Below are 16,427 nucleotides of genomic sequence, written 5' to 3' on the forward strand. Positions count from 1 at the left end.
CCCCCATACATCCCTCCAACCCCCCTCCCTCTCCCTATACATCCCCCATACACCCCCCAAATCCTCTCCTCCTCCCTATACATCCCCCATACAGCTTCCCAGCCCCTATACACCCCCCAATCCCCCCTCCCTCTCCCTATACATCCCCCATACACCCCCCAAATCCCTCCTTCTCCCTATACATCCCTCCATACAGCTTCCCAGCTCCCATACACCCCCCAATCCCCCTTCTTTCTCCCTATACCCCCCCTGCCTTCCCAGCCCCTATACACATCACCCAACCCCCTCCTCCCTATACATCCCCATACACCCCCCACACCCTCCTTGTCCCTATACATCCCCATACAGCTTCCTTGACCCCACACCCCCCTTGCCCCTATACATCCCCCAAACCCCCCTATACATCCCCCAACCCTCCCATACACCCCCCGAAACCCCCTCCTTGTCCCTATACATCCCCCATACAGCTTCCTTCACCCCACAACCCCTATACATCCCACAACCCCCCTATACATCCCCCAACCCCCCCATACACCCCCCAACCCCCCTCCTTCTCCCTATACATCCCCCCCTACAGCTTCCTTGCCCCCCCCACCCCTTCCCAGCCCCTCTACACCCCCAACCCCCCCTCCCCCTCCCCATACATCCCCCATAACCCCCCCCCATTCCATACGTCCCCCCGCTGCCTGTGGGGGACACGGCTGAAGCAGCTGCAGCAATTAGTGACTCATCCCGCCCCTCCCCCCCGCGCGTGGGGGAGGGGTCGGAGCTCTATATGGCCCCCCCCGACACCTACACACTCGCACCCCCACCCTTACACACTCACCCCCCCTACACAACTGCATTGGTGAGTCACCTCCTGCAGTGCTGGCCGGGGGGGTGCGCACCTATAGAGAGACGTATAGAGACATAGGGGCGGCCACAGAGAGACACAGGGGCGCGTAGGCGCGCGCAGAGGTACGTATAGGCGCGCAGAGGTACATTTGTGGACGTATAGAGACGCGTAGAGATACATCTACACGCGTAGAGATACGTTTATACACGTATAGAGACACGTATAGATACATCTACACATGTAGAGGTACATTTATACACGTATAGAGACACGTATAGATACATATATGGACGTAGAAGTACAGTTATACACGTATAGAGACACGTATAGATACCTATACACGTAGAGATACATTTATACACGTATAGAGACATGTATAGATACCTATACACTAGAGATAGATACATTTATACACATATAGAGACACGTACAGATACAGCTACACATGTATAGATACATTTATAGACACATATGGATACATATACACACGTATAGATACATATACATACATAGAGATACATATATACACATATAGAGACGGATACACACGTATAGAGACAGATGCACACGTATAGATACATATATACACATAGAGATACATATATACACGTAGAGACAGATACACATGTATAGATACATATGCACACATATAGATGCACATATACACACGCCTATATGCAGATACACACGTCTATATGCACACAGGCCCGTATAGAAACACATATACAGACGTATATATGCACATACACACCTATATATGTATATACACACGTGTATGTGCATATACACCCCTATATACACACACACACACACATACACGCACATAGACATGTATATATGCACCCCGCCTATGGATATCTATAGGGGCGGAGGAAGGGCTGCTGTGGGTGTCCGTGTCCTTGCAAGGGGGGAGGGGTGTCCTTGTGGAGCGTGGGGGGGGGTCACTGCGTGGGGGGGTGTGTAGGGGGTGTATAGGGGTATGGGGGGTGTGTATAGGGGTATGGGGGTGTCTGGGTGTGTGGGAGGGGTGTAGGGGGTGTGTATAGGGTGTGGGGTGTATAGGGGTATGGGGAGGTGTGTATAGGGGTATGGTGTATGTGTGGGGTGTGTATAGGGGTATGGGGGTGTGTATAGGGGTATGGGGGGGTGTATAGGGGTATGGGGGGTGTCTGGGTGTATAGGGGGTGTATATAGGGGTATGGTGTATGTGTGGAGTGTGTATAGGGGTATGGTGGGGTGTGTAGCGGGGTGCATATAGGGGTATGGGGGGTCTGTATAGGGGTATGGGGTGTCTGGGTGTGTAGGGGGTGTGTATAGGGGTATGGTGTATGTGTGGGGTGTGTATAGGGTGGGGGGGTGTGTATAAGTGTATGCGGGGTGTAGGGGTAAGCATATGGGTATGGGGGGTGTCTATAGGGGTATGGGGTGTGTGTATAGGGATATGAGGTGTGTATAGGGGTATGGGGGTGTCTGGGTGTGTAGGGAGTGTGTATAGGGGTATGGTGGGTCTGTATAGGGGTATGGGGGTGTCTGGATGCGTAGGGGGTGCGTATAGGGGTATGGTGTATGTGTAGGGTGTGTATAGGGGCACGGGGGATGTGTAGAGGGTGTGTGTAGGGGGTGTAGGAGGCGTGTATAGGGGCATGGGGGGGTGTGTATAGCGGTATGGGGGGTGTAGGGGGTAAGCATAGGGGTATGGGGGGTGTGTATAGGGGTATGGAGTGTCTACGGGGGTATGTATAGGGGTATGGGGTATCTATAGGGGTATAGGGGGTGTGTATAGGGGTACGGGGTACCTATAGGGGAGTAGGGGGTACGTATAGGGGTACGGGGGCTGCGGGGTGCGCAGGGGGTGCGTGTCAGACCGCGCCTGCCCACGCGCGTACCCCCTCCCCCGCCCCCCGCCCCATTCAGTCATCCCCCCCCCCCCATTCATCCCGCGGCCGCTCCCACAGCTCCGCGCATGCGCACGGGGCACCTCCCCCCCTCCCCCCTCCCCTTTTTTTTTTCCGGGCCCGGCCGGATTTTATGAATGGGCCATTGACGTCAATGGAGACCCCCCCACGTGGGTCCCCCCCGCGTGTATAAAGGGGGCGGCGCCGGCGCTGGCCAGGGTGCTGAAGGGCGAGACGCCGATCGGGGACCCCCCCTTTTTTCGGGACCCCCCCCCTCTTTTTCGGGACCCCACCCTCTTCTTCTGGACCACCCCCTTTTCGGGACCCCCCCCCCTTCTTCGGGGACCCCCCCCTCCCCCTTTTTCGCCCCCCCCTTCTTCTGGACCCCCTCTCTTCGTCTGGACCCCCCCTTTTTTCGGGACCCCCCCCTTTTTTCGCGACCCCCCTCCTTTTTTTCGGGACAGCCCCCCCTCCTCACAGCGACAGCCCCCCCCCCTTCCCCTCCCCCACCCGGACCCAGCCGCCGACCCCCCCCCACCAGCCTGGAAGAAGTGGGGGGGGTGAAGGGAGACACCCCGAAACCGTAGAGACCCCCCGGAGCCGGTAAATACCCCCTGACCCCCCCCCCCCATTTTCTAAGGGTATTTTGGGGGGGCCTTGGGGTCCCCCCTCCCCCCCCGAGGGTTTTTTTTGGGGTGGGGGGGGATGGGGTGCGCAGTGGGGGGAGGGGCTGAAAAAGGGGGCGCGGGGGAGGGGGATGCATTGGGGGGCAGCGACAAAGGGGGGTGTGTGCAATGAGCTGGGGGGGGGGCGTGGGGTGTGCACGCGTGGGTGTGTTCCGTGGGGGGGGGGTGTTGGGTGTGGGGGTGTTGCCTGGGGGGGGGGTGGGTGCGTGGGTGGTCCCGGGGGGCGGCAGGGGTGTGTTGGTTGGGGGGGGGGGGGGTGCGTGGGTGGTCCTGGGGGGGGCGGGGGGAGGGTGCACGCGTGGGGGTGTGCGTGTGTGGCGGGGGGGGGGGGGGGGGGCTATGTGTTTGCGTGTGCGTGTGGCGTGTGCTGATGTGTGGGTGTTCCCGTGGGTGTATGTGTGTGCGTGTGCACACGCGTGTGCGTGTCCCCCGCCGTGCGCGTGCGTCACCCCCCCCCCCCAAACCCCCCCCCCCCCCCGCGGGTCTCGCTGGCCGCCGCGTGTTCACACGCGTGTGCGGGTGTGGCAGCTGCGTGGCTGTGCCACGCGTGTCCGCCCGTGGCCCACCTCGCGCCGTGCCGCGTGTGCCACGCGTGTGCCTGCCTTGCACACGCACCCCCCCCCCCCCATTGCTGCATCAACGGGCACCCGGGGGCTTGGGGGGGGGGTCCCTGGGGGACGGGGGGGGGGATGGGGGGATATGGGGGGACATGGGGGGGGGTGTCAGAGCATGGGGGGGGTGATCCCCAAAACTGGGGGGGCAGCCCCCCCAAAACCCAATTCCCGTGTTCCCCCCCCCATCATTGCATCAACTGGTACCTGGGGGGCTTAGGGGGGGACTTGGGGGGTCCCGGGGGGATGTGGGGGGAACACGGGGGGACATGGGGATGGGGGGGTGTCAGAGCATGGAGGTGATCCCCAAAACTGGAGGGGCAGCCCCCCCAAAACACAATTCCCATGTTCCCCCCCGCCATCACTGCATCAATGGGTACCTGGGGGGCTTAATGGGGGGTCCCTGGGGGGTCCTTGGGGGATCCTTGGGGACATGGGGGGGGACATTGGGCTGGGGGAGGGCCATAACATGGGGGGTGATCCCCAAAATTGGGGGCAGCCCCCCCAAAACCCAATTCCCATGTTCCCCCCCCCCCCATCACTGCATCAACTGGTACCTGGGGGGCTTGGGGGGTCCTTGGAGGGGACCCCGGGGGACATTGGGATGGGGGAGGGCCATAACATGGGGGGTGATCCCCAAAATTGGGGGTCAGCCCCCCCCGCTTAAACCAATTCCTATGTCCCCCCCCCCCCCCCCCAAACCAGGCACCATGCCGGCCCCCCCGCGGCCCCTCCGCAGCGCCGCGCTCCTCCTCTCCATCAGCCTCTTGGTCCAGAGTCGCCCCCAAACCTCCCCCCGTCCCCCCACCGACGTCCACCGGGGCGGAGCCCCGGGAGGTCCCAGTCCCTTCCCACCTCCTCCTCCCGCCGAAGCCCATCTGGCGTTGACCAAACGTTCGACGTCGTTGGGGAACCATAACGAAGTCTTGAAGGACCTGGAAGAACTTGGTCGTCTTCGGGCTGAAGCCAAAAGGGATCGACAACGGGATCGGGAACGGGAACGGGATCGGGGTTGGCCAAGTTCAAGGCAACTTCGGCAACAACAAAGTTTGGAACATCGGTTGTTGGAAAGAAGATACGAGGAGTTGGCCGAAAGTCGGCGACAAGCCGAAGCGGCTCGGAAAGCGGCGGCCGAAGAAGAACGTTTGGCCGATTTAGCATCCGATCTTCTTCTCCGGTATCTTCTCCGTGGGCCCGGTGCTGCCGTCGCTGAGGATAAGAGATCGGAAGAGGTTGAACCGGAGGATGAGGATGATGATGATGACGACGACGACTCGCCGGATGGTGATGGGATCCCATCGGAAGTCAACGATGGGTTGGAAGTCAACGGGGGTTTTGAAGGTGATGGCTTGGAGGTCAACGGGGCTTGGAGGGCGATGGGTTGGAGGTCAACGGGGGCTTGGAGGTCAACGGGGGCTTTGAAGGCAACGGGGGCTTGGAAGACAACGAGATCCTCCCAAGGGCAACGAAATCCTATCAAGGGGCAACGAGATCCTATCAAGGGGCAACGAGATCTTCCCAAGAGGCAACGAGATCTTCCCAAGAGGCAACGAGATCCCACCAAGGGGCAACGAGATCCTATCAAGAGGCAACGAGATCCCACAAGGGGCAACGAGATCCCACCGAGGGGCGAGGAGATCCCGGCGGGATCCGAGGAGATCCCGCCGCAGGACCCGGCGGAGGTGGAGGACCTGGATCCCGGCACCATCGACCAATTGATCGAGCTCTCCAGCAAACTCCACCTCCCGGCCGACGACGTGGTGGACATCATCCACGACGTGGAGCAGAAACGCAAGAAGGAAGCGGCGGTGGGGGCCCCCCCCGGCTCATCCGCCCCCCCCGCCCTCCCCGCCCTCGACTCCGCCCTTTCCCCAGCTCCAATCATCTCGCGGGTCGGACTTTCCTCCCGCCCCCCCGCCGGCCCCCCCCACCTCTGCAGGATCGGGAGTTGCAGAATTATCTGGAGAGGGTTTTGGGGGGACCCCCCCGGGGGTACCCGTGATTGGGGGAGGGGGGGACCCTCCCCCCCCCCCCAAACTCCCCCTCCCGCCTGCTCGGATGTCCCCTCCCCCCCCCGCCCCCATTCTGGGTCGCACCCATTGTCCTGTGGCCACCAGTTTGGTCCTCCCAGTTCTCCCAGTTCCAATTGCAGAGACCCTCCCCCCCCCCGCCCAATCCCATGGTTCCCCCCACTTCAGCCCCAGAGCCCCCCCTGCCCAGTCCTCCCAGTTTCAGCTCCAGTCTCCCTTGGCCAGTCCCCAGCCCCAGGTCCAGTCCCCCAGTTCCCTCCCAGTTCTCCCAGTCCCAGTTCCAGTCTCCCAGTTCCCTCCCAGTTCCCGCAGTCCCAGCTCCAGTCTCCCAATTCCCTCCCAGTTCCTGCAGTCCCAGCTCCAGTCTCCCAGTTCCCAACTCTTCCAGCCCTAGAGCCCCCCCCAGTTCCCCCAGTCGCCCCACTCCAGCCCCAGAGCCCCACCAGTTCCCATTCCAGTCCCTCCCAGTTCCCCCCGTCCCAGCTCCAGTCCCCTCCCTCCAGCCCCAGAGCCCCCCCAGTTCCCACTCCAGTCCCTCCCAGTCGAGCTCCAGTCCCCCCCTCCAGTCCCAGTCCCTCCCAGTCCCAGCTCCAGTCCCCCCTCTCCAGCCCCAGAGCCCCCCCAGTTCCCCCAATCCCGTCTCCCACCCCCAGAGCCCCCCCCCCCACCTCCCAGTCCCTCCCAGTACCCCCTATCCCCCTCCCCGCCGCTGCCGTGTCCCCCCCCTCGGGGGGGGTGTGTAAATAACCCCCCAATCACTAATTTTGCTAACGAATAAAAGCGACTATTTTAGTACGAGTTACTCTCATTATTGGGGGGGCCCCCCGACCCCCCCCCATTAGGGTCCATTGCCCCCCCCGGGGTAAAATGCCCCCCCAAAGGGAAAAATGCCACCCCCCCCAATTAAATTGCCCCCCCCAAAGGGGCTATTCCCCCCCCAGGGGTAAATCCCCCCCCCCCGAGGGGGTAAAATGCCCCCCCCCGGGGTAAAATGCGCCCCCCCAAATTAAATTGCCCCCCCCAAATTAAATTGCCCCCCCAAAGGGGCTATTCCCCCCCCCAGGGGTAAATCCCCCCCCCGAGGGGGTAAAATGCCCCCCCAAAGGGTAAAATGCCCCCCCAAAGGGTGAAGAGCCCCCCCAAAGTGGTGAAGAGCCCCCCCCCGGTGTAAACTCCCCCCCCAAAGCACCAAGCACAGGGTGAGTCTCTGCAGGCTTTATTCCAAATGGGGGGGTGGTCCCATTATGGGGGGGGGGGCACAGAAAAAAAGGGGGGGGGGAACCCCCAAAGGAGTGACCCTCTGCTCCCCCACCCCCACCCCAGCACCCCAAAAGGGGGCTGAGGGTCTGTGCCCAGTTTGGGGGGGGGACACACGACCCATTTGTGACCCCCCCCCCCCCAAAAAAAAAGGGTACAGGGATGTCCCCAAGTGATGGGAGGGGGCACAGGGACCCAGCGGAGTTGTGGGGCCCCCCCCCCCCCAAAATAGGGGACCCCCCCCACCTCCAGAGCCCCCCCCCCCATGTATATATATATATTTACAGTTTGGGGGGGCCATGTCCCCCCTCCCCGTCGTCGTCTCCAGGCTGCGATTGGTCCCGTGTGGCTGGGGGGGCGGGGGGGAGCGACCCCCCCCTCCCCTTAATGTGGGGGTGTCCCCCGCCCCCCCCAAAATATTGGGGGGGGGGGCTACGCCAGCCCCATCTCCTCCAGCACGCTGCGGGGTGACTCGTCCTCCTGGGGGGGGGCAAAGAGGGGTTGGGGGGGGCACAGAGGGGAGACCCCCCCCCAAAAAGACACGGAGGGGGTCCCTAGAGAGGGGGCACAAAGGGGAGACCCCCCCAAAAGACACAGGGGGGGCCCCTAGATAAAGGGTTTGGGGTGATGCCACCCACCCATGGGTGGGGGGCAAACTGGGGGGGGACACAAAGGGGAGACCCCCCCCTAAAAGACACAGGGAGGCACAAAGGGGAGACCCCCCCCCAAAAGACACAGGGGGGCCCCCTAAATATGGGGTTTGGGGTGATGCCGCCCACCCATGGGTGGGGGACAAATGGGGGGGGCACAAAGGGGAGACCCCCCCAAAAGACACAGGGGGGGCCCCTAAATATGGGGTTTGGGGTGATGCCACCCACCCATGGGTGGGGGGCAAATGGGGGGGGGCACAAAGGGGAGCCCCCCCCCAAAACATACAGGGGGTCCCCAAGATAAAGGGTTTGGGGTGATGCCGCCCACCCATGGGTGGGGGGGTCCTCACACTGGTTTTGGGGGGGGGGTTGGCTGGGTGTCACCCGTGACGGGGGGGGGGACATCGGTGCCCTGCATGCTGTGAGGGGGGGCACAAAGGTGAGACCCCCCCCAAAAACCACAGGGGGGGCCCTAAATATGGGGATTAGGGTGACGCCGCCCACCCATGGGTGGGGGGCTCCCCCCCACTGGTTTGGGGGGGGGTTGGCTGGGTGTCACCCGTGCCGGGGGGGGGACATCGGTGGCCCACGTGCCGGGGGGGGGGCACGGCGCTGCGGAGCCGGTGACTCATTTCCCTGCACCAGCACCAGCACCCGCAGTGCCCCCCCCCCACCCCCCCCAGATCCTGCTGCAGCACAAAATGGGGGGGGGGAGGTTTGGGGGGGCTGCGTCACATTTGGGGGGGCTGCGTCACATTTGGGGGGGGGCAGAGGGATTTGGGGGGGGTTGGAGGGATTTGGGGAGGGGGCAGAGGGATTTGGGGGGGTTGGAGGGATTTGGGGGGGGGCAGAGGAATTTGGGGGGGGGCAGAGGGATTTGAGGGGGGGTTGGAGGGATTTTGGGGGGGGGAAGGATTGGGAGGGGGTTGGAGGGATTTTGGGGGGGACCGGAAGGATTTGGGGGGGGTTGGAGGGATTTGGGGGGGGGGCAGAGGGATTTGGGGGGGGTTGGAGAGATTTGGGGGGGGGGGCAGAGGAATTTGGGGGGGTTGGAGGGATTTGGGGGGGGTTGGAGGGATTTTGGGGGGGGATGGAGGGATTTGGGGGGACCAGAGGGATTTGGGGGGGTCAGGAAGGTCTTTTGGGAGGGATAAAAGGGGGATAAGGGGGTCCCTTTTTGGGGGGGGGCGCCCTGGGAGGTAGGGGGGGGGTCAGGGCTTTATTGGAGGGGGGCTGGGGGAGTTATTAGGGGTCTATAGGGGAGAGCCAGGACCCTATAGGGGTATTAGGGGTCCATAGGGGACTTTAAGGGGTACCAGGACCCTATGGTGGGGGGGGGAATCTGTGGGGGTACGAGGGGATCCATAGGGGGATGCCAGGATCTTATGGGGGGGTCCATAGGGGTACTAGGGGTCTATAGGGGTCTTTAAGGGTGGCCAGGACCCTACATGGGGTCCATGGGGGTATTAGGGGTCCCATAGGGGACTTTAACGGGTACCAGGACCCTATGGGAGGGGTCCATAGGGGGTTTGGGGGGGCCAGGACCTACAGGGGGTCCATAGGGGAGTTTAATGGGTGTCAGGGCCCCATAGGGGATCCATGGGGGTATTAAGAGTCCATAGGAGACTTTAAGGGGATACCAGGACCCCATGGGGGGGGTCTATAGGGGAGCCAAGGGGTGCCAGGACCCCCCATGGGGATACTAGGGGTCCATAGGGGAGTTTGGGGGTACCAGGACCCTATAGGGGCATCTATGGGGGTATCAGGGGTCCATAGGGGACTTTGGGAGGTGTTTGGTCCCACTGGTGGTATTAGGGGTCAATAGGGGGAGTTTGGGGGGTACCAGGATCCTATGGGGGGGATCTATAGGGGTATTAGGGGTCAATAGGGGAGTTTGGGGGGTACCAGGATCCTATGGGGGGGATCTATAGGGGTATTAGGGGTCAATAGGGGAGTTTGGGGGGTACCAGGATCCTATGGGGGGGATCTATAGGGGTATTAGGGGTCAATAGGGGAGTTTGGGGGGTACCAGGATCCTATGGGGGGGATCTATAGGGGTATTAGGGGTCAATAGGGGAGTTTGGGGGGTACCAGGATCCTATGGGGGGGATCTATAGGGGTATTAGGGGTCAATAGGGGAGTTTGGGGGGTACCAGGATCCTATGGGGGGGATCTATAGGGGTATTAGGGGTCAATAGGGGAGTTTGGGGGGTACCAGGACCCTATAGGGGCATCTATGGGGGTATCAGGGGTCCATAGGGGACTTTGGGAGGTGTTTGGTCCCACTGGGGGTATTAGGGGTCAATAGGAGAGTGTGGGGGGGTACCAGGACCCTATGGGGGGGTCTATAGGGGTATTAGGAGTCTATAGGGGAGTTGGGGGGTGCCAGGACCCCATGGGGGCATCTATGGGGGTATCAGGGGTCCATAGGGGACTTTAGGAGATGTTTGGCCCCACTGGGGTTATTAGGAGTCCATAGGGAGTTTGGGGGGCACCAGCATCCTATGGGGGGATTCTATAGGGGTATTAGGGGTCTATAGGGGAGTTGGGGGGTACCAGGACCCCATGGGGGCATCTATGGGGGTATCAGGGGTCCATAGGGGACTTTGGGAGGTGTTTGGTCCCACTGGGGGTATCAGGAGTCAACAGGGGAGTGTGGGGGGGTACCAGGACCCTATAGGAGGGGTCTATAGGGGTATTAGGGGTCCATAGGGGAGTTGGGGGGCTCGGGGGGTTGTCCCTCACCTCCTGCAGCAGATCCGCCTGCTCGATGGCCTTCAGGACGCTCTTCTTGGAGGTGTCCTGGATCTCCCCCCCCATAACGAACTCGTCCAGGATGAAATAGGCCTTCTCGAAGTTGAAGATGATGTCGAGCTCGCAGACCTGCCCGGGGGGGGGGGGCACGATCAGCCGCGGGGTGGGGGGCGCCCCGACTCCCCCTCGTTAGCGGCTAAGCCTGATTAGCCTCGTTAGCGACGGTGCTAAGCGGCTCCCAGAAGGGATTAAGTCGGTGGAGTTAATGGGATCGGGTGGATTAAGGTGCCCTAAGGTGGCCCCGTGCCCGTTGGGGGGGGCCATGACCGTGGTGTGGAACTGGGGGGGGGCCTTGGGGTGGCCCCATGACCGTGGTGTGGAACTGGGGTGGCCCCATGACCGTGGTGTGGAACTGGGGGGGGCCTTGGGGTGGCCCCATGACCGTGGTGTGGAACTGGGGTGGCCCCATGACCGTGGTGTGGAACTGGGGGGGGCCTTGGGGTGGCCCCATGACCGTGGTGTGGAACTGGGGGGGGCCTTGGGGTGGCCCCATGACCGTGGTGTGGACCAGGGGGTACCTTGGGGTGGCCCCATGACCGTGGTGTGGACCAGGGGGGACCTTGGGGTGGCCCCATGACCGTGGTGTGGAACTGGGGTGACCCCATGACCGTGGTGTGGAACTCGGGGAGACCCATGACTGTGGTGTGGACCTGGAAGGGACCCTGGGGTGGCCCCATGACCATGGTGTGGAACTGGGGGGGTCTTGGGGTGGCCCCATGACCATGGTGTGGACCAGAGGGGACCTTGGGGTGGCCCCATGACCGTGGTGTCAAACTGGAAGGGACCCTGGGGTGGCCCCACGACTGTGGTATGGAACTGGGGTGGCCCCATGACCGTGGTGTGGAACTGGGGGGACCTCTGTGACCCTGGTATGGACCTGACTGTGGACGTTGGGGTGGTCCCATGACCATGGTATGGATCTGGGGGGGCCCCATGCCTGCTGCATGGCCCTGGGGTGGCTCAAGCACGCATGGCATTGCCCCAAGGTGGCTTTAGGGTGACCTCAGGATGGCCAAGCACCCACAGCATGGCCCTTGGGTGGTCCTGGTGGCCCTGGAGTGGCTCAAGCACCTATAGCATTACCCCAAGGTGGCTTTGGGCTGACCTCAGGATGGCCAAACACCCATAGCATGGCCCTAGGGTGGCCCAAGCACCTATGGCATTGCCACAGGGTAGTCCTGGTGGCCCTGAGGTGGCTCAAGCACCCACAGCATGGCTCTTGGGTGGTCCTGGTGGCCCTGGGGTGGCCCAAGCACCCATAGCAATGCCCCAAGGTGGCTTTGGGGTGACCTTAGGATGACCAAGCACCCACAGCATGGCCCTTGGGTGGCCCAAGCATCTATAGCCTTGCCTCAAGGTGGCTTTGGGGTGACCTTAGGATGGCCAAGCACCCACAGCATGGCCCTTGGGTGGTCCTGGTGGCCCTGGGGTGGCCCAAGCACCCATAGCAATGCCCCAAGGTGGCTTTAGGTTGACCTTAGGACAACCAAGCACCCACAACATGGCCCTGGGGTGGCCCAAGCATCTACAGCCTTGCCTCAAGGTGGCTTTAGGGTGACCTTAGGATGGCCAGGCACCCACAATGTGGCCCTGAGGTGGCTCAAGCACCCACAGCATGGCCCTTGGGTGGTCCTGGTGACCCTGGGGTGGCCCAAGCACCTATAGCAATGCCTCAAGGTGGCTTTGGGGTGACCTTAGGATGGCCAAGCACCCACAACATGACCCTGGAGTGGCCCAAGCACCCATAGCAATGCCTCAAGGTGGCTTTGGGGTGACCTTAGGATGGCCAAGCACCCACAACATGGCCCTTGGGTGGCCCAAGCATCTACAGCCTTGCCTCAAGGTGGCTTTGGGGTGACCTTAGGATGGCCAAGCACCCACAGCATGGCCCTTGGGTGGTCCTGGTGGCCCTGGGGTGGCCCAAGCACCCATAGCAATGCCCCAAGGTGGCTTTAGGTTGACCTTAGGACAACCAAGCACCCACAACATGGCCCTGGGGTGGCCCAAGCACCCATAGCAATGCCCCAAGGTGGCTTTAGGTTGACCTTAGGACAACCAAGCACCCACAACACGACCGTGGGATGACCCAGCACCCCCATATCACCCCCCACGTTGTCCCCAACCCCCTGGGTGACCACTCACGCTGCCGAAATACTTGTCGAGGAGCTCGACGTAGCGATGGATCAGCTCCAGCGTGATGAGCTCGTTGTCCTGCCCTTCGATGGCGCAGCAGAAGTAGAGGCTGGCGTACCTGGGGGGGGGGACACAAAATGGGGTTGGGGGGGGGCCCCTCGCACCCCCAAAACCCATCGGGGAAGGGGGACGCGTCCCCAACAAGTCCCCAAAGGTGGCGTGGGGTATTAGGAGTCTATAGGGGAGTCAGGGGGGGCCAGGACCCCCATGGGGATGCTAGGGGTCCATAGGGGAGTTTGGGGGACACCATGACCCCACGGGGGTCTATAGGGGTATTAGGGGTCCATAGGGGAGTTTGGGGGACACCATGACCCCACGGGGGTCTATAGGGGTATTAGGGGTCCATAGGGGAGTTTGGGGGACACCATGGTCTATAGGGGTATTAGGGGTCCATAGGGGAGTTTGGGGGACACCATGAGCCCACGGGGGTCTATAGGGGTATTAGGGGTTCATAGGGGAGTTTGGGGGACACCATGACCCCACGGGGGTCTATAGGGGTATTAGGGGTCCATAGGGGAGTTTGGGGGACACCATGACCCTACGGGGGTCTATAGGGGTATTAGGGGTCCATAGGGGAGTTTGGGGGACACCATGAGCCCACGGGGGTCTATAGGGGTATTAGGGGTCCATAGGGGAGTCTGGGGGACACCATGGTCTATAGGGGTATTAGGGGTCCATAGGGGAGTTTGGGGGACACCATGACCCTATGGGGGTCTATAGGGGTATTAGGGGTCCATAGGGGAGTTTGGGGGACACCATGACCCCAGGGGGGTCTATAGGGGTATTAGGGGTCCATAGGGGAGTTTGGGGGACACCATGACCCCACGGGGGTCTATAGGGGTATTAGGGGTCCATAGGGGAGTTTGGGGGACACCATGACCCCACGGGGGTCTATAGGGGTATTAGGGGTCCATAGGGGAGTTTGGGGGACACCATGGTCTATAGGGGTATTAGGGGTCCATAGGGGAGTTTGGGGGACACCATGACCCCACGGGGGTCTATAGGGGTATTAGGGATCCATAGGGGAGCCTGGCAGGTGTCTGGTCCCACTGGGAATATTAGGGGTTGATTGGAGAGTGTGAGGGGTAACCAGGACCCTATAGGGGGTCTATAGGGGTGCACAGAGGATTCTGGGGGGTACCAGAACCCTATGGAGGGGTCTATAGGGGTCCATAGGTGATTCTGGGGGGTACCACGACCCCATGGGGAGGTCTATAGGGGTATTAGGGGTCCATAGAGGATTTTAGGAGGTACCAGGACCCCATGGGGGCATCTATAGGGGTATTAGGGGTCCATAGAGGATTTTAGGGGGTACCAGGACCCCATAGGGGCATCTATAGGGGTTTTAGGGGTCCATAGAGGATTTTGGGGGGTACCAGGACCCCATGGGGGCATCTATAGGGGTATCAGGGGTCCATAGGGGAGCCTGGCAGGTGTCTGGTCCCCCCGGGGAGTATTAGAGGTCCCACCTCGATCACCCCACCCATGGTCGTGGCTGGTGGAGGTGGCCTTGGGGACATTGGGGGGAGGGGGACACACAGAGTCACCTCTTGTAGACGACTTTGAGGTCCCTCCACTCGAGGAAGCTGCACATCTTGGGCTTCCGAGCCAGCACCACCTGCATCAGCTCCCTCACCATCTTCTTCTTCTCCTTGTCGGCGGTGGCCAGGTACCACTTCTGCAGGCGCAGTTTGCCTTGGCGGCTGAAGAGCAGCATGAACCGCATCTGGGGGGGGAGAGGGTCAGCGGGGGGCTGGGGGGGGGGGGGAAGGGGGGGAGGGGTGAGGGGGGGGGAGGGGGAGTGTGGGGAGGGGGGATGGGGGGATGTGGGACAGGGCGGGGGGGTTGGGAGGGGGACGGGGGGGATGTGGGACAGGGCGGGGGGGTCGGGAGGGGGACAGGGGGGATGTGGGGGGGTCACTGTGGGGCAGGGGGACAGGACATGCGGGGACGTGGGGGGGTCACCGTGGGGCAGGGGGGGACGTGGGGGGGTCACTGTGGGGTAGGGGGACAAGACATGGGGGGATGTGGGGGGGTCACTGTGGGGCAGGGGGGTCAGGAGGGGAACAGGGTATGGGGGGACGTGGGGGGGTCACCGTGGGGCAGGGGGGGACGTGGGGGGGTCACTGTGGGGCAGGGGGGGATGTGGGGGGGACAGGGTATGGGGGGACGTGGGGGGGTCACTGTGGGGCAGGGGGGGATGTGGGGGGGGTCACTGTGGGGGAGGGGGGGATGTGGGGGGGACAGGGTATGGGGGGATGTGGGGGGTCACTGTGGGGCAGGGGGGTCAGGAGGGGAACAGGGTATGGGGGGACGTGGGGGGGTCACCGTGGGGCAGGGGGGGACGTGGGGGGGTCACTGTGGGGCAGGGGGGGATGTGGGGGGGACAGGGTATGGGGGGACGTGGGGGGGTCACCGTGGGGCAGGGGGGGACGTGGGGGGGTCACCGTGGGGCAGGGGGACAGGGTATGGGGGGACGTGGGGGGGTCACCATGGGGCAGGGGGGGACGTGGGGGGGTCACTGTGGGGCAGGGGGGGACGTGGGGGGGACAGGGCAGGGGGGGACGTGGGGGGGTCACTGTGGGGCAGGGGGGTCGGGAAGGGGACAGGGTATGGGGGGACATGGGGGGGGTCACTGTGGGCAGGGGGACAGGGCAGGGGGGGACGTGGGGGGGGTCACGGTGGGGTTGGGGACAGGTCACGGGGGGACGTGGGAACCGGTCACGTGGGGGGGGCGGTGTCAGCGTGGGGACACGGGTGTGTGCAGACACGGGGCCAGGGCAGGGGCAGAGGGCAGAGGGCAGGGTCAGAGGTCAGGCCCGGCCCAACACCCCCCCCGAATCCATCGTCCCCCCCTCACGTGACACCCCCCTGGTGCACGTGACCCCCCTTCACGTGACACCCCCCCCCCCCCTTCCCGCCGGTGCTCCGGCCCACCCCCGCCTCCCGGAGCCCCCGGCCGGGCTCACCGCTCACCATAGCGCCGGGTCCCGCTGCCGGTGCCGGGGCCGAGGCCGGGGCCGGGTGCGGGGCCGGTCCCGGGGCCGGTGGGGGTCGGACTCGGCCGCTCTCCGCCTCCCGGCAGCGCCGCGCCGGGCCCGGCCTCACTGCGCATGCGCCGCCGCTTCCGGGAGGGGCGGGGCCTGTCGCTAGGGCAACGAGGGGGGGCGGGGCTGTTGCCCTGGCAACGAGGGAGCGCGGCAGCCGGGCGGGACTCCCTGGCAACGGTTGGTGGTGGAGGGGTGTTTCCATGGCAACGGGGGGGGCTTTGCGGTGGGGGTGTTTCCATGGCAACGGGGGGGCTTTGCGGCGGGGGGTTTCCATGGCAACGGGGGGGGCCTTTATGGAGGGGGTGTTTCCATGGCAACGGGGGGGGTCGGGAGGGTGAGGCCTGGGGTTGTCTCCATGGCGACTGAGGGGGCGGTTCCTATCACCATGGCAACAGGCTGGCTACGG

The 16,427-nt window shown here is 63.1% G+C and overlaps 1 protein-coding gene across 1 annotated transcript; it reads right to left on the reverse strand.

Annotated features, from left to right (window-relative positions):
- Nucleotides 1–7,594: 7,594 nt before the first annotated feature.
- LOC142077093 (AP-1 complex subunit sigma-1A-like) lies at nt 7,595–16,086 on the reverse strand. Its single transcript, XM_075139285.1, is given in 6 exon segments — nt 7,595–7,794; nt 10,710–10,847; nt 12,921–13,029; nt 14,519–14,697; nt 15,948–16,022; nt 16,024–16,086. Coding segments are annotated over 6 exon segments (612 nt in total). The 3' UTR covers nt 7,595–7,746.
- Between the last annotated feature and the right edge of the window lie 341 nt (nt 16,087–16,427).

Source organism: Calonectris borealis, unplaced genomic scaffold (assembly GCF_964195595.1).
Source record: "Calonectris borealis unplaced genomic scaffold, bCalBor7.hap1.2 HAP1_SCAFFOLD_152, whole genome shotgun sequence".
Taxonomy (NCBI): domain Eukaryota; kingdom Metazoa; phylum Chordata; class Aves; order Procellariiformes; family Procellariidae; genus Calonectris; species Calonectris borealis.